The sequence below is a fragment of the Arvicanthis niloticus genome, chromosome 1 (assembly GCF_011762505.2).
Source record: "Arvicanthis niloticus isolate mArvNil1 chromosome 1, mArvNil1.pat.X, whole genome shotgun sequence".
NCBI lineage: Eukaryota > Metazoa > Chordata > Mammalia > Rodentia > Muridae > Arvicanthis > Arvicanthis niloticus.
Window position 1 is genome coordinate 84,095,921 of NC_047658.1, and position 25,489 is coordinate 84,121,409.

Below are 25,489 nucleotides of genomic sequence, written 5' to 3' on the forward strand. Positions count from 1 at the left end.
TACACCTCTGTTACAGTGGGGTTCCAGGCAGCCAGGTAGACAAAGAAGAATGCATTCTGTTTCTCTGGAGACTCCCTGAACCAAAGTTCAGGCTTCAAGGAAACCTCTCTGAATGGATGGGGTTTATGCTACTGAGAAGGAAGGAATGGTTTGGAAATCAATGGAGAGGCAGAACTCTCTGCCACAGATAGAGCTTCCCTTCTCTCATTTCTGAGCTTGAGGCTCTTGGCAGTGACTTCATGGCCTTGGTGACAGGAGCAGACCTTCTGGAGATGCCTGGAGAAAGAAATAGTCTGTGTGCTGAATTGTATTTCTGCTATTTTCTCAGGTTGTTTGTTTGTTTCTCCTAATTTGTGTGGTTTTTTTTTTTTTTTTTTTTTTTTTTTTTAAGACAGGATTTTGCTATTTAGATAGTCCTTGCTAGTCTGGAACTTAAAATAGACTGTTGAACTAGTCTGCCTCTGGAGTCGTAATTACAGGCATGTACCCTTGTGCCTGGCTCTGCTTTTCTTTTGTTCTATGATTCACTGTAAAGGCACTTTCCTCTTGTTGGGAGATTTGTTTTGGTTGTTTAAAAACAACCACCCATAAGTGTTCAGTGGATGTTTGTTGTGCAGCTGATGGTTGTGCAGAGATGAGCTGACATTTCTGAAACTGCAAGCCTGTATGGAAGCAAGACGCTAGAGTGATAGAGACCTTTCCCCAAGATTGCCGCTTAACCAGTCATCAGAAGTGACTGGTGATGAGTGTGACCTCTGATAATCACACAGGACATGCATTTGCCTATCTTGCTAGTTGAAAGGAAAGTCACTTAGCTCTTACCTGGTATGAAATTTTCTCTTACTGTTGGTCCTTGTATTGACTTATTTAAGTACACCAGTTCAGGGGCCAGTATTAGGAATTGAAACAAGGCTCTCACACATGCTCTTCAAACCTTCTATACAGAGGTACATATACTCCTAGCCTCAGGGCATGGCAGTATATCTTTTCAGATTTTTCCTGTACATATTTACAGACATACTGTATTCCATCACTTAAAATGGTTCAGATGACCAGGTATGATGGGACATAGCTATAATCCTAGAACTTCAGAGGCTGGTAGAGGCTGGAGGATCAGGAGTGGAGGCTAGCTGGGGATACAAGGTTCAACTGTCATTATTTTAGTGTAAAAAAAAAAAAAGTGAATTGAAGTGAACAACCTTGAGAAAATGAGACAGTTATTCAAGGGAATGGAATTTTAAGCAAGGAAGAATGTAAAGATTCAATCAGTTGTTTAGTCTTTATAGGAAGGAGATAAAGAGAGATTAAGATTTTATTTCTATGAAGTGTGCATTTTCACAAGCTCTTCTACTTTTCCTCTTAATACATGGGCATGGCCAGGCACAGTGCTACACAAATTCCTATTGGTCTTGAACTCACCGTGGAACCGAAGATGACCTTGAACTTCTGATCCTTCATCTACCTTTTTAGTGCTGACATAACAGGCAGGACCCACCATGCCTAGTTTTCTGAAGTTCTGAATGGCTAGCAAGCTAAGCAGGCTCTTTTCCAACTACACTATCTTCTGAGCTTCATACTAGTTTTAAAAGGCATTTGATGTTTGAGTCATCAGATGAAATATGCCTGTTCCTGAATACCTCTTGAATAGTCCTTAGCTTTTGTTTTGCCTTGGTGGTTTAAGACAGTCTTACTCTGTAGCCTAGGCTATCCTCAAACTTGCTGTTATCCTCAGTTTTTAGCCTCCCATGTGCTGGGCTCAGCTCAGTTAAAATTTTTTTCAGGGTTGGAACGATGGTTCAACAGTTAAGAGCACTGGACACTCTTCCTGGGACCTGGTTCGAGTCCCATCGCCCACATGGTGTCTCACAGCATTCTGTAACTCCAGTCCCAGGGGATTTGATGCCCTCTTCTGGCCTCTGTGTATACTACATACACACAGTGTATAGACATACATGCAGGCAAAACAAATGAATAAATAAATAAAATTTATCAAGTTTTTTTTCTAACAGAAAATGACTGTTCTGTGTATTTTAAAAAAATTATTTAATTTATTTTGTATATATCTGAGTGTCCGGTCTGCACGTACACCTACATGCCAGAAGAGGGCATTAGATCACACTATAGGTGGTTATAAGCCACCATGTGGTTGCTGGGGATTGAACTCAGGACCTTTTGAAGAGCAGATAGTAAGTACACTTAACTGCCAAGCCATCTCTCCAGCCCCTATGTACTGTTTTTTAAAGTAGTTTCCCCCTCACTACATTAAAGGCTTCCACACCGAGGAAACCTCTATTGCATTTTTGCCTTCTAGCATAATATTTGATGTGGGTTATTTTTTTTTTTTTTAAAGGGTTTGTCTGTATAGCCCTGGCTGTCCTGGAACTCTCTCTGTAGACCAGGCTGGCCTCGAACTCAGAAATCTGCCTGCCTCTGCCTCCCAAGTGCTGGGACTAAAGGCGTTCGCCACCACCACCCGGCCTGATGTGGTTCTTAATACATAAACCTTTGTTTAAAAAAAAACAAAAACAAAAACTACATGTCAGCCTTAAAGTAAAAAGAAGAGCAAAGGAGGGATTAAGAAGGGGAAAATTAAGGAAAAAGATTCACAAAGGCAGGGGCAAGGCTAGAAAGAATAGTCAGTGGCTTGGTGTGCAAGCATGAAGATTTGAGTTCAAATCCCCAGAACTCAGGTAAAAAGTGGGGCATAATCTCTTATGTATCTGTAGCCCCAGCTTCTTTGCCCTGCATGTGAACATACCACCATATGATATTCTCTATTTATCCATCTATCCATTTATGTATCTATATATCTATCTATTTATCCATCCATCGATCTATCCATCTATGTATCTATCTACCTACCTACCTATCTACCTATATCTCTCACACACAATTACATATATTTGTTTGTTTGTTTTTCAAGATAGGGTTTCTCTGTGTAGCCCTGGCTGTCTTGAAACTCACTTTGTAGACCAGGATGGCCTCGAACTCAGAAATCTGCCTGCCTCTGCCTCCCAAGTGCTGGGATTAAAGGTGTGCGCCACCATGGGCCTGGCTAGTTTATACTCTTAACTGAATAACCTCTTGACTGCTTGAGTGATTTCACAGCTAAGAAATCTGGCTCTGTGTGAGTCACAACTTTGAGTTGTTTTTCTGGATGTGGGACTTGGGAGGCTTGTTTTGGATTTACTGGACACACACAGGAGGGCTCTAGTTCCTTCTGCATCTGTACTTTTCATGTTGTCTTATCATGGGGCTGGGGATGTAGCTTATTTGTCAAGTATTTGCCTGGCATGCACCAAGGCTTGGATTCAATTGCCTGTACCTTCAAAGCTGGGTGTGGAGGTGCATGCCTGTAATCCTAACACCCAGGAGATGGGGGCAGGAAAATCAGGAGTTTAACTTCATCCTTGACTATAAGTAAGTTCAGGGCAATCTAGGTTACATGTCTTAAACATATAACAACAACAAAATTCACATCATCCTACACCACACTAGACTTGGGGACTCCTGCCTGTAGTCTCAGCACTGGGAAGGCTGAGAGGCAGGCATGCTCTGAGTTTGAGGCCAGCCTGGGCTGTACAGTGAGCTGAATGGGTTTCATGTTATCCTGTTGTTAGAGAGTCGACTCTCAGCCTGTAATGATCAGCTCCGTCTGCTGTTCAGCAGCTGATGCACTGTCTCCTTTCAAGGTCTGTATCATCCTTAGGGAAGAAGAGGGTGGTAAAGGAAAGACGGCTATTCCCTCTGACCTGGTCAGGGAAGGAGACTAGGTTACACCCTTTCTTCCTGTTGGCTGTCCTCCCTCTGCTCTCATGTGCAAAATTTGTACATTTTCTAGTCGATGGAAGGCTGTAACTGGATCTGTTACTTTCGACATTATGTTGGTGTTTAAAGAGATTTTTCTGTTGTTACTCTTCTACCTGATGCACTTAGACACTTTCCATTTTTTTCTGTTAGGGCAACAGTTGACACTTCTGAGTCTTTATTAAGGACCTAAGCCATGTTTAAGTTAATTGTTCTAGTTTCATCTAGAATGAAGACTGAAAGGTTAGATTCTAATGGGGGGGGGGGGGACAGTACACTTAGAATGCTTTTCATTGATCAAAAAGAAGTGAATGAGAGGACTGTCTCCATAGCTCAGCAGGTTAAGGCCTGAGAAGCCTGATGACCTGAGGTGGGGGTAGTGGGGGGAGAGAACTGACTTCTTCTGCAGGTTACCTCTGATTTCGACATGCAGTAAGAAAGGGGAAGCAGTGAATATTAAAAGGCAAGATAAATAGAAAGTCCTGAAGAAGATGATAGCTTTCACACATACAATTCTTGTGTTTCACTGGTAAGACACTTGACTGTATGGCATATAGAAACAAAATGCTGCCATCGAAAACTGAGCCAGCCACAACATGATTTATCATGGACAGTCCAGTTTGTTCCTGAAAGCACTTTTACATATTAATTTAGACACATGGCTTTTGCACAGCATTTATAAAAAGATTTATGGGGCTGGAGAGATGGCTCAGTGGTTAAGAGCACTGACTGTTCTTCCAGAGGTCCTGAATTCAGTTCCCAGCATCTACATAGTAGCTCACAACCATCTGTAATGAGATCTGGTGCCCTCTGCTGTGCTGGCGCTCTCTCTCTCTCTCTCTCTCTCTCTCTCTCTCTCTCTCTCTCTCTCTCTATTTCTTTTATATCTTTTACCTGCTGAGCTATGGAGACAGTCCTCTCATTCACTTCTTTTTGATCAATGAAAAGCATTCTAAGTGTACTGTCCCCCTCTATTAGAATCTAACCTTTCAGTCTTCATTCTAGATGAAACTAGAACAATTAACTTAAACATAGCTTAGGTCCTTAATAAAGACTCAGAAATGTCAACTGTTGCCCTAACAGAAGAAATGGAAAGTGTTTAAGTGCATCAGAACATGTATATGTGTGTATATATATGTATGTATATATAATAAATCTTTACAAAAAGATTTATTTGATTTTTAAAAAAAATTTTATGTGTGAGTGCTTAGCCTGTATGTCTGTGTATCACATGCATGCAGTACCCATGGAGGCCAGAGAGGGTGTCTGATCCCCTGGGACTGGAGGTGCAGACAGTTATGACTTTGGGTGCTGGGGATTGAACCTTGGCCCTCTGGAAGAGCAGTCAGTGCTTGTATCTGCTGCAAGTCTCTCCAGCTCTCCTTTGTTTCCTGTCAGGGTCTATTGCCTGGGAGTTTCTTCTAATCCTGTAACTTGAACTTCACAAGCTTTGATATTGGGGCTCTCTTGGTGTTAGCATAAGCTAGCAGCAGGCTTTCAGATTCCTGTCCTTTTTTTCAAACCCTTTAATTGTTTGCTAACCAAAAGCACTGACAGCTGTCAGCTGTGGAGGAACAGCACCAATGTGTTCTTTTCCAGGTGTCCTGTTCCTTAACTGCTCAGACACATCATATCAGAATGCTCCAGGAGCTAAGCGAACACGCCCAGCAGGTTAGGTCAGGTTCTTCAAGCCAGATTCCTATAGCTTTGTCATCACCCACCCCCACAAGAGCACACTGGAACATCTTTGGGAACTTGCCTTGTAGTTTCAAATGTAATGTGTCATCAGCTTTGGCCAGCTATTTCTCTGATCGTCCTTCAGTGGAGTGCTATGAAAACCCACTTATAGACTGGAGATGTAGTTTAGTTGCTAGAGAGCCTGCTTGAATGCAGGAAGCCCCTGGGTTCCGTCCTAGCATGTGCAGCCACTGGATTTAGTGTTCTCAAAGAGAGTCTTGAGCTGTGGGCATCTTCATGGTGGTCACTGAACTATCTTGCATGGGCTGATGAATGGACACTCCAATAAACACGTCTGTGGAAACCAAAGGAAGCAGGCCAGGGAAGTGGCTCAGTCTGCAGAGTGCTTGCCTAGCGTGCACAAAGCCCTGACTTCAGCGCCTACCACTGCATAAACTGTGCATGATGGTGTATACCTATAATCTCAGTACTCTAGGAGGTAGAGGCAGGAGGATCACAAGTTCAAAGCCATCCTTGGTTACCTAGGCCAGCTTATCTATAAATAAATAAATAAATAAGCATTTTAAAAAATAAAAACTCATTAGATATGCCGATGCATATCTGTAATCTCAACATTCAAGAGGCTGAGGCAGGAGGTCACTGTGAGTTTGATGCCAACTGGGGCTATTTAACAAGACCTTGTTTCAAAAGAGTAGAAGCCCATTCTCTTTGCCTGTGACTTTCCCCTTTAGGGTGAGTGTATTATTTTGAGGCATGTGAGAGAACATTAGAAGCAGTTTGTCCCACTGACTAAAATCAGCTCTGACTCACCACTTCACTCTGTGGTACTGAGATCAAGCCCTTTGCCTGCCACATGCTAGATAAATAATACTCTGCCACTGTGTTATGTCTGTCTGTCTTTTCTTATGTTGCATGTCGTTAGAAGTTATAAAGCATCTGCTCAGTGTAGGAAGACATTACAGACAGTTTGACATTTGTGCATTTTCCTCAGTGGTGGTCACATCTGTCGTGTCAGCCCACTACTTGGGATTTGTAGTCAGCTTCTGCTGTCCTCAAAAGTGCTCTGTGACTGCTCATAGGGAATTCTCTTGTGTCTCAGAACTTAGAGTAACACAGCTTTGTGCAGTAGCTTCCTGTCTAATGTCTGGTAAAGCAATTAGTGCCCATAAATGAAAAGGTCAGGTTGTTCCTCTGACAGCAGTGTTGCCCACCCATACCAGCTGCCTCATTTTCTCTGCTTACAGAAGAGCACTTGAATGCCAAGCTACAGCCCCTTTTCCCTGGAGATTGAGTTTAGGGCTCCATGCGTGCTAGGCAGTCACTCACCATTGAGTTATGGCTGTAACCTTTTGTTTGTAGCCCAGGGTGGCCTCAAGCACTCTGCAGTCCTTCTGTGTCAGCCTTCCAAGTGCTCTGGTCACAGTTGTGCACCTCTGGTCTGACTTAGTTTAATCCTTTTGAAGATAGTGACCAGTAAGACATAATGATAATGGGAAAGAAAGGTCTGAGGTTATGACAGTAAGAAAAACTGCAGTGAAGTTTATGATGTTCAGGTTGTAAAGCCAGGTTGCTGTTACTACCTGGCCAATCAGTTTTTTTCAATTAATTGAAAGACAATCCCTGACTTTTGATATATTAAGCTAAATATATCATGTATCAAGTTGATTAAATACAGACTTATTGATCTGAGTAAATTTAAACAGGAAATATTTGAATTAGAAGGCAGATGGGGCTGGGGAGATGGCTCAGTGGTTAAGAGCACTTGTTGCTCTTGCAGAAGACCCAGGTTTGGTTTCCAGAACCCACACGGCAGCTCACAACTCTATGTAACTCTAGATCCAGAGGATCCAACCCCTTTTTCTGAGCTCCTCAGGCACTGCACACGTATGGTGCATAAATACACATGAAGGCAAAACACATGATAAAATACATCTAAAAGAAATTTGAAAAGGAAAGAAGGTTGAGATGGAACTCATATAGTAGAAGGAGAGAACCGACTCCTAAAAGTCCTGTGACCTCCACACAGTCAGTGTGGCACACTTGAACACACGTGAACACACGTGTGCACACACATGCGTATGTACACACAGTAAATAAATAAAAACAGAAAGAAAGCAGAGGTTGTCAGTTATACAAAACTGTGTATATGTATATACATGTACACGGTCATATATTAACACACTAATAGGAGCACAATTGATTTCAAATAAAATTCGCCTTAGACACAAAGTCACTCAAATTGTAAAGTCCTGCAGAGGGCAGGACATTTAAATTTATGTAGCCTTATACTTAAGTAAAAATTGATAGAATTATTAAGAAAATTATAAAGAAAGAAGATCAGGGCTTTTTTTCTCTGATAGTGATAGACTAAAAGATGAGTGTGTTAAGAATATAGAATTTAGATTATGGAAAGTTATAAAGCATGGCTAGCTCAGATGCTAAGCATGGGTTATAAGTTATATGTGTTTCTCTTTACATTAAAAACATTTAGCTCGACATTTTGCTGTGTCTCTTTTTTTTTGTAAAATTGAAAGATGATTTTATATCATGTAATTTACACATACACACACACACACACCTGCTCACAATGCAGTCCAGTTCAGTAGTCCTGGCTGATCAGTCCAGGCCTCAGGCTCAGTCTTTCTGCTTCTAGAAGCTGGAATTACAGCATGTGTCACCACATGAGCTACCATCCATCTTCATGTAAAGTGTCCACTTGACTGGTGTCTGGTGTACTCTAATGCTGTACCACTGTCTGCTCCTTCTGATTTAACACATATTCCTCACCACTAAAATCCTCTCCCTGGTAATCTTTGTTCCTGCTTTCCTCTCCTGCTGCCATCAGCCCTAAGCAGTAATAATCTCCTTCTCTAGGGATTTGACTATTGGGGGCGTTTTGCATGGATTGAATACTATAATATGGGTTTCTTCCCCTTGATTGTGTTTATTATGCTATTTGATTTAAAACCACAGATTTCTTTTTTACAAATCTCGGTCTTTGGCTTTTTAAAATTCCTAAAAATCAAAATAGCTTTTGGTTTTGGATGACATACAATGATGAATTGTCTTAGCCGTGTAAAGAACAAAACTAAACCCAGAGTGGAAGAACACAGGCCCATCAGTGTCTCAGCCTGAGTATTGTTCCTGCCTCCGGAAGCAAGCTGGGCCTTAGGGCGGAGCCTCCTGTTTCCAGGGAAATCTCTTGGATTTCTCTCTTTTTTCAGTTGTCTCTAGATTTGATCTGTGCTATTCTTGTGGTTGGCTTTTGTATCTGAGCACTGGAGCCGGCCTCCTGCTTTACCAGTATGTCAGGCTTGTGCAGTAAGCCCTATTCAACTAGAGGCTTAATGTAAAGGTATTTATAAATTGTTTAGCCTAGTAATTCATACAGTTGGTTTGAGCATGAGCAATTTTATTGGTACTTTTAGCCTAGTAATTTCATACAATTGGTTTGAGCACAAGCAATTTTATTGGTATTTCTGATTAGGTGTCTGAAAAATCTGTCTTTCACACTAATTTGATGTTGGTATTTACCAACTTAAAGAATACTGAGGTCGGGCTGGTTGTGATGGTCCAGACCTGCAAGAGGCAGGAGGACCAAGAGTTCAAGTCATCCTTAGCTACACAGAAAGTTTGAGGACAGCCTGGGCTACATGACACCTTGTCTCAATAAAGAAAGAATAGTGAGGTCTGGAGAAATCCTCCAAGTTAAAAATGTACAGTGACTGAGCTGTGATGTCACAGCTACAGCTGGTATTACAGGTCAGACTCAAGGGTCAGTGGGGAGATAGCTTGTTTGGCTGCTCAAGAATGAGGATTTGAGTTTGATTCCCAGAACCTATGTAAGAAGCCAGGTTTGGCCGGGCAGTGGTGGCACACGCCATTAATCCCAGCACTTGGGAGGCAGAGGCAGGCGGATTTCTGAGTTCGAGGCCAGCCTGGTCTACAGAGTGAGTTCCAGGACAGCCAGGGCTACACAGAGAAACCCTGTCTTGAAAAACAAAAAAACAAAACAAAAAAAAAAAAAAAAAAAAAAAAAAAAGAAAAGAAAAAAGAAGCCAGGTTTGGTGGCAAATGCTTGTAATCACAGCACAGGGGCGGTGAAGACAAGATTCCGTAGCCAGCCTACCTAGTCTACCTAACAAGTTCCAGGGCCCAATAAGAAACCTTGTCTCAGAAAACAAGGTGGACAGCTTCTGAAGTATCTGACCACCATATGCATACAAGCACGCACATGCATGTACACTACCACCCATCTACACACGAACAGGAGAACACTGCCCCCTACCTCAGTTCTGCAGTTGGAATGCAGGGCCCCATGGATGTTTGGCAAGTACTCTACTGCCCAGATACACCCTCTACCCATAAGCTACCTTGGAGATAAGCATTCTAAACAGTGGAGCAGACAGAAGCAACATGTGGAAGGGCAGTGATTTCTGTTGCTTCAGAATTGTCTATAGGACTCAAGGATTCCAAGGTCTCTGGTTTCCAAGGTCAGCATAGGCCCCAGGGATTTTCATTCTGCAAAGGAGCTCCTCACAGGTAGCCTCCCACTTAGTTTCAGTCCCTCCAGGTCTCAGCCCTGCTCTATGGCTTTCTGAGTCCTGTGTCTGTTTCCTGTATGCTTTCCTCGGTGCTGTTGATGTTCCTAACATTATTCTTGATCTGTTCCCTTTCATAAGCCTGCATGTATAAAAGCATCTTATTCCTTTCTGATCCTTGCAGGAGACCTAGAGCTATGGATCATTATGGAAATAGAATAAAACTTGAGCAATTGTATTTAAAATATTTGAAATCTTTTGTTGTGTTTTAACCCCATGACATTCTACGTGTCAGAGATGAACATAATAGTCAGTACATAGACCTCTCCAACATCCTTCCTGATAGACACACTTTTTTGTTAGTGTGTTTTTCAAACACAGTCTCTTCTGTACAGCCCTGATTGGCCTGGAACTTGCTATGTAGACTAGACTGGCCACGATCTTGCTGCAATATCCCTGCCTCTGCTTCTTGAGTCTGTGATTACAGGAATTTGCCACTACACCTGGCCTATTTGGTATTTTACTGCAATTTAATTGAAAGCAACTATTGACTCTTGTTTGTTTTTTATTTGTGGGTTTTTTTTTTTTTTTTTTTTTTTTTGAGATAAGGTTTCTCTGTGCAGCCCTGGCTGTCCTGGAACTTGATCTATATAGACCAGGCTGGCCTCAGACTCAGACATCCGCCTACCTCTGCCTCTCAAGTGCTGGGATTAAAGCATGAACCATCACAGCTCAGCTGTTTTTTTTTTTTTTTAACATTCATTCATTCATTCATTCATTCATTTATCTATCCCATCCATTCTCTGAGTGTGCACATGGGTCATGGGATACCTGGGGAGGCAGGAGGATAGCTTTCAGTGGTTAGTTCTCTCTTGCCATCATATGGGTCCCAGGAACCAAACTCAGTTTGTCAGCTGTGGTAGAAAATACCTTTACCCACTGAGCCATCTCCACAGCCTGCCTGGTTTTCCACTCTGTTTTCATTGTAGTTGTTTATTTGTTTTTAATTTTCATGGATCTGTGTCTGTCTGTGCGTATGCATGCAGTGCCCACAGAGGTCAAAAGAGGGCATCAAATTCCCTGGAGCTGGAGCTGCAGGCAGATGTCAGTGCCAGATGTCTCTGAACAGCAGCAAGTGCTCTCAACTGCCGATTGTCTCTGCAGGCCTTTTGTTGTCTTTATTAATTTAAGACTTGTTTATTTTTAATTCTTTGAGTATGGCTGTTTTGCCTCTGTGTGTCTGTGCACCACATGCATGCCTAGTGCCCGAGGAAGCCAGAAGGTCCTCTGGAACTGGAGTTACACAGTTGTGAGCAAGCTGATGTGGGTGCTGACCACTGAGCACTCTCTGTAGCCCCTTGTATGGAACATTTTGTAATTAATCTTTTTTTTTTTTCCCCCTTCTGCTTTTTTTTTCATTTAAAATGGTCTAGTGTACAAAATAATGGGTTTACTTATATGACATTTTCATACGTATGCTTTGCTCTGTTTTGTTTCTATTTACATGCCACTGTCCTTTCCCACCAGTACTCCTCCTCTCACGGGTCCCCCTCCCCCTCTCTCACAAATACTGCCCTTTGTGGTTTTATGTCACAGGTGTGTAAATATGTATGTTTAAATGTAGATTCCTCCCGTGACGCTAAACAAGCAGTGTCTTATGTCTCATGCCTCTCCTGTCTTTACGCCCTCAGGTCTCCATCTCTTTCCCTGCCCCTCCCTCTCACACTGACCCTCTCACATCTTCATTTTCCTTATTCCTGCTACACTCTCAATGGTTACTTTCTTTTGTTTGTTTATTGATATAGAGTCTCTGCACCTAAAGTCTCCACCTAGCCTAGCCAACTATGTGGCTCAGGTTGGCCTGGGACTCATATCCAGTCCTCCTGCCTCAGCCTCCCATGTGCTGGGATACAAGAGTTGAGCCACTGTGTCTAGTTTTCAAATGTTTTCTTCTAGAATCAATTTAGAGGAAGACATTTTTGTTTCCTGTCTTTTGAATATTTCTCCCATACTTTCCTTTCCACACCCTCCTGTCCCTCCTTCTTTTTTGTTTTTTGAGACAGACTTTTGCTATAGTGCCCTGGCTGGTCTGGAAATTACTGTGTAGCTCAGCCTGGGCTCGGACCAGTGGTCTTCCTAACCTAGCTCCCACATGCTGAGCTTATAGCTGTGTATCACCACACTGTCTGCTTTGAGGTAGGGTCTCACCAAGTAGCCTATGCTGACCTCAGGCTTACAACCCTCCTGCCTCAGCCACCAGAGTATAGGCATATGATAGGCCATGTCAATTCATCAGGCTTTCCCTTGATTTTCTTCTTTTTAAAAATAATGTTCTCTCTCTCTCTCTCTCTCTCTCTCTCTCTCTCTCTCTCTCTCTCTTTCTTTCTTTCTTTCTTTTTTTTTTTGAGACAGGGTTTCTCTGTGTAGTCCTGGCTGTCCTGGACTCACTCTGTAGACCAGGCTGGCCTTGAACTCAGAAATCCACCTGCCTCTGCCTCCCAAGTGCTGGGATATAATGTTTTCTTATATGTATTTATTTACTTATTTATTTTATGTGTGTTTGCCTTTACCCACTGAGCCATCTTGCTGGCTGTTCTCCTGACTTGCTTTGGCGATTTATTTATTTTAAGTGTCAATTTTGTAAGTTATAATCTATTTTCATCCCACTTCCTAGAGGTGTTTCTTTGTTTGCTTGTTTTTGTTTTGCATTTAGCCTCTGGGAATGGATATATGATTGAAGTGGCACTGGGAACGCATGCCTCCAGCCTTGCAGTATCTTTCTAGGACTTTGCTGTAATGACTTCTCCATTTCAGATGAGGTGGAAGATCATCCAAGTACAGTACTGTTTTCTCTTGGTTCCGTGCGTGCTTACTGCTCTGGAAGCTGTTCCTATAGATGTGGACAAGACCAAAGTACACAACGCTGAGCCAGTGGAAAGTGCACGGATAGAGCCTCCAGTAAGTGCATGGGTGAATTAGAAGAACTAAGTGAATTATGATGGCCGAAGAAGTGAGGATTGCTGCTAAGACTCACTCAGTGAAATCCTGGCCAGCAGAGGGACCATGAAGTATTCATTGTGGCCAGTGGAGGGACCTCGAAGTGTTAATCCTGGTCAGTGAAGGGACCGTGAAGTATTCATTTTGGCAGTAGTAGAAAGGCACTGGCCAGGAATCAGGTGATACAACACTGACCATGCTATTTAATGTAGTTGGTATGTAGAAGAATCAATCACACTACATTTTTAATGTAGCAGAAGAGAAGTACTGTTATTTTCTAAAGAGGGAGATATGATCATGGGAGAGACCTTTCTTTCTTTCTTTCTTTCTTTCTTTCTTTCTTTCTTTCTTTCTTTCTTTTTTTTTAAATTCCAGAAACCCATTCACACCATTGTGTTGTTTTTTTCAGTAGCGGGGACAGAACCTGGAACTTTCTGCCTTCTTGGCAAGCACTCTACCACTTAGCTACACACCCAACCTTAAAGCTTCGCTTTCTCAACCACACAGGACATTTATATTTATTTTGTAATAAACCATGATATTGGTCCTGATTCAACAGTCAACTCTCTCTTGACTGTTGAAGCTGTCTTTGACACCAGGGGTACATGAGGTGGGATGTAGAGTCATCAGCAGGCCAAAAGCTGGTGATCCTGGCAATCTGGGGGCCTCCATTGATCTCAGCAGGTAATTAAAAGGGAAAAGAGAAGGAGCCAGAGCTGGAGGCTCTGCTTGTTACTGGCTTGAAATTACTCTCCTTTACTCTTCTGGGTCCAGAACTGATTGCTCTGGCAATTGCCTCCTGCTGATAGCAGCAGGTGATTAAAGAAAAGAAACTTCATTACTTGGGGTTAGTATGTTCTGTGACTAGTGAGAGACTCTGAACTCTTAGGGAGCTGTTGAGAAAGAAAAAGAAAGAGAGAAAATCATAAACACACACACACACACACACACACACACACACACACACACACACACACAGAATGAAGCAAAGGGACTTCAACAAGCAAGTTTTACCAGTTTTACACATGTACATATATACATACACACACACACATACCTGCATATGTACATATATACACATTTGGTGGCTTGAGCAAACTCCAACAACTTTATTTTTTTCTTTATATCCCCTAAGACCAAATTTTCATGTAAGAAGAAAAAAATACTTCATTTAGAGATAGATAAAATATTACATAAGAGGGAGTTACAGCAGGATTGTTGATTATAAGTTCAAAGCAGTAGTTTTATCTCTATTTCATTTCATAAGCTCATTATAAGTCCAAAGCAGTAGTTTTTTATAGTATCACCCAATCCTAGTTCATGGCCTTACTTTATCATGGTGCATACCTGTGGCCTCATCCTTGGACTTGACCTAGAACGAATGTTTTCTTTGATCATTAATTTGTTCCAAGACTATTTTTTTCCTACTGGTATTTGCGTCCTTGTGGTGTATGAAAGCTCATTTCATTCCTTTTCATGGAGTGTTTACTTACAATTTTATGAGGAGGGAGCACATTCTATTCTTGATTCTAACTTTATTATATCTTTTGGCAAAATAACTAAAACTATCTCCTTAAACTTTCTATCAATTACTCTAACTTCCTAAACTTATTTGAATCAAATCAGGAATTCTATAAACAGTATTAATTCATGAAAGTGTAGCTTTCATATTGATCTGCAGGACATTTGCCCAATAGGGTGGGCTAATACTAGGAATCCATCATAACAGGCTACAGGCAGAAAGAGTCTTTCTTTGCCCAGTCACATCATGTTAGAAAATGAGGAAAATAGCAGTGGCAAGTATGAAAAGGCACATCAACAGCAAGAAGCACTCCTGGGATGACATCCCTGTGGTCCATGCCTCTTTAGGGCACACCCATCGCAGTCACACAAAACACAATAGGCCACCTCCAGCAAGCTCACTTGCTTGCCACAGTGTTTCCTGCATGGCATCTGTCTTGGTGCCATTCTGCTAGGAGTTGCTTTTCAATATTCAGATCTTTCTATTCAGACTAAGGCAAGCTTTCTGAATTGTGACTGTTTGTATCGAAGGATACCGGACTTTATTATGATGAATATCTTAAGCAAGTGATTGAAGTCTTGGAAACAGATCCGCATTTCAGAGAAAAGCTCCAGAAAGCAGACATAGAGGAGATAAGGGTAAGTGGAGTTTGACAATGGGCATGGCACATGCTGAACTAAATACTGGAGAAAGGAGAGAAGAGCTTTGTAGAAAAGATGGGAAAAATCACACCGAGAAATGGATTGGATGGATGGATCTGTGCTATTCTATTACAGAGATGTGTAGAAGATAGACAGTGGCCTGTGTGAAGCAGTGGGAAGAGGAAGTCATTCTTCCCAGCAGAGATCATGTCAGAGCTCAACTATACAAGGAAGCGGGAGGATTTGATGGTGTCTAATCCAAACACGCAAAGGCTATGACTCATGCCATGTTTAGCAAAGACTCTGGAACTGGACTCTGGGGTTAGAAATGGAGGCCATGAGTGGCTAGGTAATGGTGATGGAGCCATGGGCCAGATGGCAGAGAGCTGTAAACAGCAAGTGTAGTGGGTTGCATCATGTTCTGAGGAGAGCAGGAAGTTATTCAAAGGTGAAGAGCAGGTTAGACCCTGGTGCTTTGGTCAGTTCCAGATTAACAGATTATATTAATACGGTAGGGACAACCATTTGCCTTCATCCTAGGAATACTATTATGTGATTACATCATGTATAAGGTATTTACATACCATGAATTTCAATGTGGGTGCAGGTCCTGGAACTAATGCCCTGTCCTAGGGATTGAAGGAGGGCTGTTTTAGATTTTTATCTGTCTATTAGTTATAAGACATTTGGGTTATTTCTGCTGACTTTGGTTACTCTAAGTAATGAACAAAGTATGAACAACAGTGTTGAAGTTATTGTGTTAACATGCTTCAGACTCTAAGTTACAGTCCTGGGGATGGAATTTCTGGGTTGTGTGCTCACTCTATTTTTAGCTTTTAAAAGAATTGCTTTGAAGAAATAGGTGTTTTGTTTGTTTATTTGGTTTTTTTTTCTGTCTTTTGAGGCAGAGGTTCAGGTATTCCAGGCAGGTCTCAAGCTCACTGTGTAGCCAAAGCCTTTGAATTTCTGATCCTTCTGCCTGAGATTACAGATGTGACCTACCACACCTGGACTTTTAAAATGCAGTGGGAAGCTTCTTGCATGATAGACAGACATCTAATAATGAGCCAAGTTCCCCCAACCTTTTTTTTTTTTTTTGAGTCATAGTTTTATGTAGACTAGGCTGGTATGAAGGTAGCTTTGAACTTCTTAGTTCGTGCCTCCACCTCTCAGGTGCTGGGATTATAGTTATCATGCCCAATGAAATAAAAGGAATACTTACATAATATAAAATGTATCTAACTCAAACTATTACTGATTTAAGATAATGCTATTTAAAAATATGTTTTAATTTTTAATGTATAAGGGTTTTGCTTATGTGTGCCTGTGCCTGTGCATGTGCATGCAGTTTCCATAGACAGATAGTCTATGGGTGTTAGATCCTCTGGATCTAGGGTTATAGACGTTTGTGAGTCACCATGTGCATACTGAGGTCTCCTGGAAGAGCAGCCTGTGGTCTTTATTGCTGAGCTGTCCCTCTAGTTCCTATAATGCTATTTTTACTCTATTATATCAGGTATAAAATAAAATATACTAGATAAAACTAGTTTATTGATTTTATTGACAGAGTGGGAGGCTGAGTCAAGAGCTGGACTTAGTAAGTCACAAAGTGAGGACGAGACTGGATGAACTGAAGAGGCAAGAAGTAGGAAGGCTGAGAATGCTTATCAAAGCTAAGCTGGACTCCCTTCAAGGTGGGTGCTGGACAGTGGGACGATGCTTTCAGTGTTGGGTTTTGGAGGTTCTTATGTTAAGTGCCAGCATGCTTTATATTTGTGGTATGTATATGTTCATGTGTTTGTATGAGTAGTGTGTGCACACTCATATGTGCAAGTGTGTAGAGTCAGAGGGCAATGTTAGGTGTCCTCTAAGGCTGATGTTTGCTGTTATCTCACACCGTTGCAGATACTGGCATGAATCACCACCTTCTTCTGAAGCAGTTCGAACACCTGAACCACCAGAATCCTGACACATTTGAGTCCAGAGATTTGGATATGCTAATCAAAGCAGTAAGGATGCGCCCCCAAGAGGGGGGTCTTTCTGTTCTTTTAAGGATCTGTGATTTGACAGATAATCTCAGTGAAGTGGGGACCTAACTTTCATATGCTCTGGAGAGCCTCTCACTACAGATATCAGGACTAACATGGGCACACATCACTCCCCCGCGCCTCCAAATCCAAATGCTGCAAAAACGGAACCAGGCTTGAATTAGCTAGTCTCCACGGTATCTGTAGGTTTTAGTTAGACTCTGTAAGGAAGTCCTGCCTATGAAGTTTCTTTGGGATACTAAGTTTCCTTTGTCAACTCAAAGTGTTTTCTGGTATTTCTTGGCACAATGTGGTGTCACTGAAGTCTCTCTTTCCATCTCCATTTGCCCTTCCTCCCTGTGCCCTAAAATTTGAAAAATCCCTGATAATTATAGATTATTAAATTTTATTACTATTATATTTATTTTATGTATGCTACATTTATATGTAGTAATATTTATTACTATTTTATATTATCATTGTATGATTCTGTGTTGTATTTGTGTGTGGTGCTAGGAGTGTAACTCAGGATTTCATGCATGTTAGGGATTCATGCATGCTGGCAATACTGGTGTGAGCTACCACAGCTGGTCAGCGCAGGCAGTTTTATATGAGAGTTTGTGGACCGATTATATTAGTTATGAGAGAAATTGACAAGCTTGATGTTTTAGTTGGGCAGTTATGAAATTCAGTGAAATAGCTGTCGACGACTACTTTCATTTCATGTCATGTCCATGTTTGACCCAGTTTCTTCTTTTTGAAATCAGTTTATATTTTGCTTGCTTTGAATAGTCCAATGTTTGTTGGCTTTACTCCCTAACATCTGTTAGAGCGCTCAGGGGATTTTTAAAAGCTATTTTATTGTTCTGGGGTGATAACTCTGGGCTCAGTTGAGAGACCCTGCCTCGAAGAAAAAGGTAGGGATCCATCAAGGATGACCCCCAACCTTCATACGCACTGGCATACAGATGCTCACGCACATGTGAACACACATGTGCACCCGCATGCACACCACACACAGGTGTGTAAGAGAAAGAATGACACTTAACACTTCTGTCTCACACACTGATGCACATGTGCTGTGCTCTAGGCCACCGCAGATCTGGAGCAGTATGACCGGACGCGACATGAAGAGTTTAAGAAGTACGAGATGATGAAGGAACACGAACGCAGAGAATATTTAAAAACGCTGAGTGAGGAGAAGAGAAAAGAAGAAGAGTCTAAGTTTGAAGAGATGAAGAGGAAGCATGAAGACCACCCCAAAGTTAATCACCCCGTAAGGACTGTGATTCATAGAAATCATGTCTAGATGATTTTTGTAGCAGAATTTTGTCCTAAGTTTAGCACATAAATCTTGAGTCTTAATTTTGAAAAGTTCCTCAGATGTATTTTTTTTGAGTCTCTATACATAGATTATATTTTGTTTTGAGCACTTTCTTAAAATTGGTTCACAGGGAAGCAAAGATCAACTAAAAGAGGTTTGGGAAGAGACTGATGGATTGGACCCTAATGACTTTGACCCCAAGACATTTTTCAAATTACATGGTAACAGATTTGATACAAATATTGATATTTATACCTGCTGTTTGAAAAGTCTGTATTTGATTTACTCGTAACTGATTACTGTGATGGCTTGCTGTTGAGTCCTACCAATAGTCACATTGTCAGTTTTCCCTTCAAGTGAGATTATTAACTAGTTTTCTTAGCTGACCTCAGAAGATGTCTTCGACCATAATTGTGTCTCTCTGCCCATGTTTGCTATTGAGTCATTGTTTGATTTACTCCAAAGCTGCCCGAAAACTGTGGCTGGTTAGGTAATACCTAACAAACTTTTCATGACAGAACTAAAATTTACTAAGCTGATATGGTGTTATCCCAGTACTTGGGAAGCTGAGGCAGGAGGATTGCTGCATAGGCTATCCTGGATTACATAGTGAGTACCAGGCCAGTTAGGGATACGTAGTGAGACCATGCTTAAATTTTATTTTAGCTACTTTTATTCTTATAGATACTGCTCTGTCTCTTTGGAAAGAGATAGATGATATGTACTCTTCTAAAACATGGTTATGAACTGTAAATATAGAGTTGTCCCTGGGTTGACCTGAGGCCTCATGAGAAAGCTGAAGCCCCGCCCTGCAGCCGATTGTCGCTTTACTTAGCACTATTGCAAACCATTGTAATTGTATTTTAAGTATTTCCTCTCTGAAGGATTCAAATGTGCTTCTGCATTTGTAACTATTGAACTTTAGATGTTAACAACGATGGATTCCTGGATGAACAAGAATTGGAAGCACTATTCACAAAAGAGGTAAATGGTCGTTACATCCTCAGTCAGTCGGGTCCGCCTTGTTCCCCTCAGTCACCCCGTCTTCTTTAATGTTAGTTTTTCACATTTTCCTTTTTTAGTTGGAGAAAGTGTATAACCCGCAAAATGCAGAGGACGATATGATAGAAATGGAAGAGGAGAGGCTCAGGATGAGAGAGCACGTTATGAACGAGGTATGCTATAAGGCTAGGGCTCGTGCCAGTCTTTTCATTAATCAAGTTCTTGCAGTAATTCTTACATAAGATGGAGGAATAAACATGCAGTTGGTATTTCTTTAGATTTATTTATTTTATGTGCATGAGTGTTTGCCTGTATGTACATATGTGCACTTGTGCCTGCCTGGTACCTGAGAAGGTCAGAAGAAGACTCCTTACCTCTGGGGATTGGAATTAAAGACAGTTGTGAGAGCCCATGTGGGTGCTGGAAGCAGATCCTATGTCCTCGGCAAGAGCAGCCAGTGCCTTTAACCCTGAGCATCTCTCCAGTGATACTTAGTGTTGCCTTACGGTTCAGAGGTTTAGTCCATTATCATCATGGTGGTGTGCAGGCAGACACAGTGCTGGAGAAGCTGAACTCTCTTTGTAGACCAGGCTGGTCTGAAACTCACAGAGATCTTCCTGCAAGTGCCTCCCATGTACTGGGATTAAATCCAAAATTAATTAATTAAAAAAAATCTAAAATTTAAAACCACTTCTGGTCCCATACATTTTGGATAATGGCTACTCAGCCTATACTAAGAAGTCCCCCAAGTTCTGTTACTTTAATAATTATGGCAACAAATATTTACATGTTTGCCTGGCTGGCTCAGCTAAGCTTGGGCTTAGTGAGTTTGGCTCTTTGGGGTCCTGTATTCCCAGGCTTCAGGAGTGTTCTCTCACTGTTTGACATAAGGAACATAAGCAGCTCAAAGCCCATTCACGGAGTGTAAGACCAATGCCCAGCCATGCCAAGCCCCATGTCTGCTCACTTCCCACTGCCTGAAGTGTTTCCACAGTCAGTGGGGATAGGATGGCACCTCTCACAGGCTGTCCCAGCAGCACGTGCGAAGCTGCAGGCAGGGATGTAGAATGCTGTTTGTTATAGGATGGAGCAGTAATTACAGTAACAACACCAACCATCACAGAGACCTAAAATTTGAATTTCTGTCTTTTAGAGCAAAGGACTTTTAAAAAACTTTACTTGTGAGTTTTTCTTTCTCCCATGACTTGGGATTCTAGAACCAGCACCCTGTTAAGTACTGTTGTTAAGTGACTGGCAGGAGTGAGCAGGACAGGTGCCTCTGCACAATGATTGTTCTAGTGTGTGACCCTACTGTGCACCCTCACCCACCTGCCTTCCCTGATAAGGGAGCAGAGATTCAGGGCGTAGACTAATACAGAAGCATGCTAACTGGCTCGCTAAATCCAGGTTGTGAACCCAGATCACTAAGAGGCCCTCTGCCTGGCCGTGCTAATCCCTGGTTCATAACTTCTCCATTCTTATTCTTTGTTCTTAAAACCTCAAGATGCACTTCTTTCTCGTCCTGTCCTTTCTGTGTCCTAAAAGGGTCAACCAAGAAGAGAGTTACCCCTCTTTCCCAGCAAATCCTCCAATCTCTCTTCCTCTCTGCTCGTTCATTTTACCTTGCATCTGCTATGTGGACAATCATGGCTGCTGCTCCTTTTGAAAGCCCTTTCCTTCATACAGGAAAAGAACTGGTCCTTCTCTTCAAAGACACCCTCCACCCCCCCCCCCACCCCACCCCCTACCCCTTGACTCCCCTTTGTCTCTTGGGTCAGGTTTCATCTCTGTACTGGATCATTCCCTCCACTAGAGGGCAGACGTGATCTTTTATTTCCCTCATAACCTGTGCTGATTGTACTGTAGCCTCCGCTGTCCCGTTGCAGTTAGTTCTGTCTGGGCGATGCTGTGCTGGCCAGTGCAGTGTGGCCTCATAGCACTTGGCTCTTGGCACCCTGGTACGGTTTACACCGTCTTCTTCAAGTCCCCAGAATCCTCTGTATGAATGTGGCAGTGGCTGGGCCTGTCCTTGGCTGTGGTCACCTTCCTGCTCTCATTCATTCCTTGGGTGACTGTGACAGCCTGTATCAGTGCGTGTGCTCTGTAGGCTGGAAGTAGAAGTACAGGAAGTTGCAAACCACCAAGAGGGTTCTGGGAATTGAACCTCGGTCTTTTTCAAGTACAGTAAATGTTCTTTAGTGCTGAGCCTTGTCTCCAGCCCCAGGGTAGCTGCTGTTTGGCTTCAATGGTTTCCACAGGAATATTGCTCTTTCAGGGTTGAATTGGGGTCCCTGTAGAGTGGAGGTTAGCCTGGACTTCCAAACAAGACCCTGTCTTATAGCGCCAGTGTGAAATGAATTTGTTTGGTCATTAAAGTTCACCATTGTAACTGAATTTGCCAAGAACTGTACACTGTGCATTGAAGAGGACTTAGAGAGGTCATTAACTTCTGCTTAGATGTATTTGTAATGTGGTTTAGATAGATTTCTTAAAAAAAAAAAAAGTTGAACCAGGTAGGTGTGGTAGTACATGCTATTTTTATCATTGCTCTGTTACCTTGAAGAGACATTATGGCCAAGACAATACACACACACACACACACACACACACACACACACGAATGAATGATCATGGCAGAGAGCATAATGGCACATGTGGCAGACACAGTGTGGGAGAAGTAATTGAAAGTTACATCATGATCTGTAGGCAAAAAGAGTAAGACCCTGGGCCTGGCTTGAGCTTTTGAAATCTCAAAGCCCACTCCCAGTGACACACTTCCTCCAACAAGGCCACACTACTCCAATATAGCCACACCTCCTAATCCTTCTCAGATAGTGCCACTGATGCCATCCCGGATGACAGAGCTTTCAAATATGTGAGCCTTTGGGAACCATTCTTCTTCAGACCACCACACATGCTTCTCATCTCAGCACTTGATAGGCAGAGGCAGAGGAACCACCAGAAGTTCAGGCCAAACTGGTCTTCACAACCAGATCCATACATACTAGGCCCCATCTTGGAAGCATATCCCCACGACTGAGAAAAGCAGTAGGCTGAGAGTTTTACCCTTACCTGCCTTATTTTCGGCCTGCTTCATTTATTGCAGCTGTTCCTGAGTGGTGGGTTTTTTCCCATCTAAGCACTTGGGTCTAGCTGGATTATGTTTGTTGTGGTGAAGGCATTGGCCAGACTAACCTAACCAGCTAGATTACTGACTCGGAGTGCTGGTCCTGAGCATATCAGGTAGATGGACAGCTTGCATTTTTAACATTTAATTCTGATACAAGAGCAAGGTGTGTGTTTCTTTCATGAAAACGGAGCTACTTTTCTTCATTTTCCTTCCCATTTCTCTGTATGTTAACCTGCTTCTAATAGTTGAATGTTTACCAAGTGGCATTACTAAGAAGATTTATTTTTGTTGCCTTTGTATTTTCCTTTAATCAGATTGATAACAACAAAGACCGATTGGTGACTCTGGAGGAGTTCCTGAGAGCTACAGAGAAGAAAGAATTCCTGGAGCCCGATAGCTGGGAGGTAACCAGGCCGACTTTATAGGGACTCGAGGTTCTGCTCTGCTCCACTGGGTCCCACCTTTAACTATCATTCCTCATTATGTTTGTCTGTGTAACCTTACAGTATTCATGTTTTGACATAAAATGTCACTATAAAATAATAGTTGCTTGTCTCCTTGGAAAATGTTCTAGCAATCTATCTTTTTTATGATCATACTGCGTAAAATTAGAAATCTTTTTTTTTTTTAAAAGAGATTTTTTTCATTTTTATTTTATGTGTATGTGTAAGTGCTCCATTCATGCTTAGTGCCTGAGGAGGTGGAAAATGGGTATCCAGGTTCCTGGAATTGGAGTTACAGACTATGGTGAGCCACCATGTGAGTGCTAGCGACCAAACCTGGGTCCTTTGCAAGAGTGGCCAGTGTTCCTATCTGCTGAGTCATCTCTCTAGCCCTCAAATTAGAAATCTTTTAAAAAATATACATTTGCTAAGTATAAAATCACCACTGAACATTTAAAACGTAGGTGCATTTTAAGACTAAATTAAAGGACTCACTGAGCTGTTTTTTACTGTAGAGAGACTCTCTTGTGTACTGTGTCAATAAAAGCTGATGGCTTATTAGCACAAAGAAGGGAGTAATAGGTGGGAATTCTTGAAGGAAAAGAGGACTCAGGGATAGAGTTAGGTACAGGAAGCAATTCCCCTAGAACTCTGAGGAGACAGATGAATAAAATTGAGAAGAGGTAACCAGCCATGTGGCATTAATAGAATAGAATAAACAGATTAATTAAGTTATGAGCTAGTTGGGAAACAAGATCAGGCTTATCTAGGCATTTCTTTTCTTTCTTTTTTTTTTTTAAACTATTTATTTATTATATGTAAGTACACTGTTGCTGTCTTCAGACACCCCATAAGAGGGCATCAGATCTCATTACAGATGGTTGTGAGCCACCATGTGGTTGCTGGGATTTGAACTCATGACCTCCGGAAGAGCAGTCAGTGCTCTTAACCACTGAGCCATCTCACCAGCCCTAGGCATTTCTTCATAAATAATTTAATCTAGGGCTTGTTGTTTCGGGAGCTGGGGTGTAAGTAGTAAAGTCAGTCAGTTACACTGTACAGATGCATTTTTGTAGCAAAGTCAGGCCTTACACTGTACAGATACATTTTTGTTACTGTTGTTTGAGGCAGTGTCTCCTGAAGCCAAGGATGGCCTTAACTGATCTTTCTGCCTCACTTCCCATGATGTGATTACAGGAATGTACCATTCATGTTTTTGTTTTCTGAGACTGTGTCTCAACCTCACCCTCAAAATAGCTTTCCTGCCTCAGTCTCCTGTGTGATGGGATTACAGGCATAAGCCACTGGACCTGTCCTCCAACATTTTATTGCTATTATAAAAGAAGCTGGGGCCTGGGAGGATGGCTCAGGGGGTCAGAATGCTTGCTGTGTGAGAACTGGAGTTCAAATCTGCAGAATCCACATGAAAAGTCAGGCGTGGTCACACACCTGTAACCCTGTAGCTGGGGGAGGGGCAGAGGAGGAGGACTGCTGGGATTTGCTGTCTGCCAGACTAGCTCCAAATTCAGTCAAAGACCCTGTCTGAAGAGATAGAGTAGGACACCCATGTCTTCTCTGGCCTATACATTGCTCCACCGCCTCTACCCTCCATCTATAGAAAAAGCTCAAGTAGTAATGTAAATCTGTTAGCCCAGGTACTCTCCAGAGACTAAGGTAGAAACATTGCTCTAAGTTCAAGGCTAGCCTGAGCTACAGAGTGAGTTCAGGGCCAGCCCGGGTAAATTAGTAAAATCTTGTTAAAGTAGAAAGTTAAAAGAGAGTGCTGGTGGGATAAAAAGGGAATCGGGGAGTGTAGCTCAGTGGTAGAACACCCCATGGTCATGTGCAAGGTCCTACTATGTTCAGTCTCCAGTAACACAAGTAAATATAAGAAGTACATAACCCAAGTGTGGTCATGTGTGCCTATATCGAAGCACCTAGAAGGTGGAGGCAGGAGGGTCAGGGTCAAGGTGTCATCACCAAATATACAGCAAGCTTGAGGCCTTCCTGGACTATATGAGACTCCGTCTCCAACAATCAGGAAGGAAACAGTTTATAAAAGTATGAACAGGAGCTGGAGAGATGGCTCAGTGGTTAAGGACATTTGCTGCTCTTGTGGAGAACCTTGGCTGGGTTTCCTGTATATGCAAGGTGACTTACAATTGCCTGTACTTCCAGTTCTATAGAGTACAACACCCTCTTCTGGACTCTATAGGCACCAGGCATATACAGAGTACATGTAAATACAGTCACACATACATGTACACATACATATAACATAAAATAAATATTTAAAATACAGTAAATCAGTTAAAAAGAAATCACTAATAAACACACTTCTGCCTCCCTGCATCCCT

The 25,489-nt window shown here is 42.1% G+C and overlaps 1 protein-coding gene across 2 annotated transcripts in view; it reads left to right on the forward strand.

The window, feature by feature from the left end:
- Nucb2 (nucleobindin 2) overlaps window positions 1–25,489 on the forward strand; it is a 36,237-nt gene that overhangs the window by 6,421 nt on the left and 4,327 nt on the right. For both annotated transcript variants that reach the window (XM_076941510.1, XM_034483857.2), the window contains 9 exons: window positions 12,861–13,004; window positions 15,096–15,203; window positions 16,774–16,900; window positions 17,112–17,215; window positions 18,324–18,509; window positions 18,688–18,778; window positions 19,483–19,541; window positions 19,640–19,732; window positions 23,004–23,093. In XM_076941510.1, coding sequence (XP_076797625.1) covers window positions 12,861–13,004; window positions 15,096–15,203; window positions 16,774–16,900; window positions 17,112–17,215; window positions 18,324–18,509; window positions 18,688–18,778; window positions 19,483–19,541; window positions 19,640–19,732; window positions 23,004–23,093 — 1,002 coding nt within the window. The remainder of the gene's footprint in view (window positions 1–12,860; window positions 13,005–15,095; window positions 15,204–16,773; window positions 16,901–17,111; window positions 17,216–18,323; window positions 18,510–18,687; window positions 18,779–19,482; window positions 19,542–19,639; window positions 19,733–23,003; window positions 23,094–25,489) is intronic.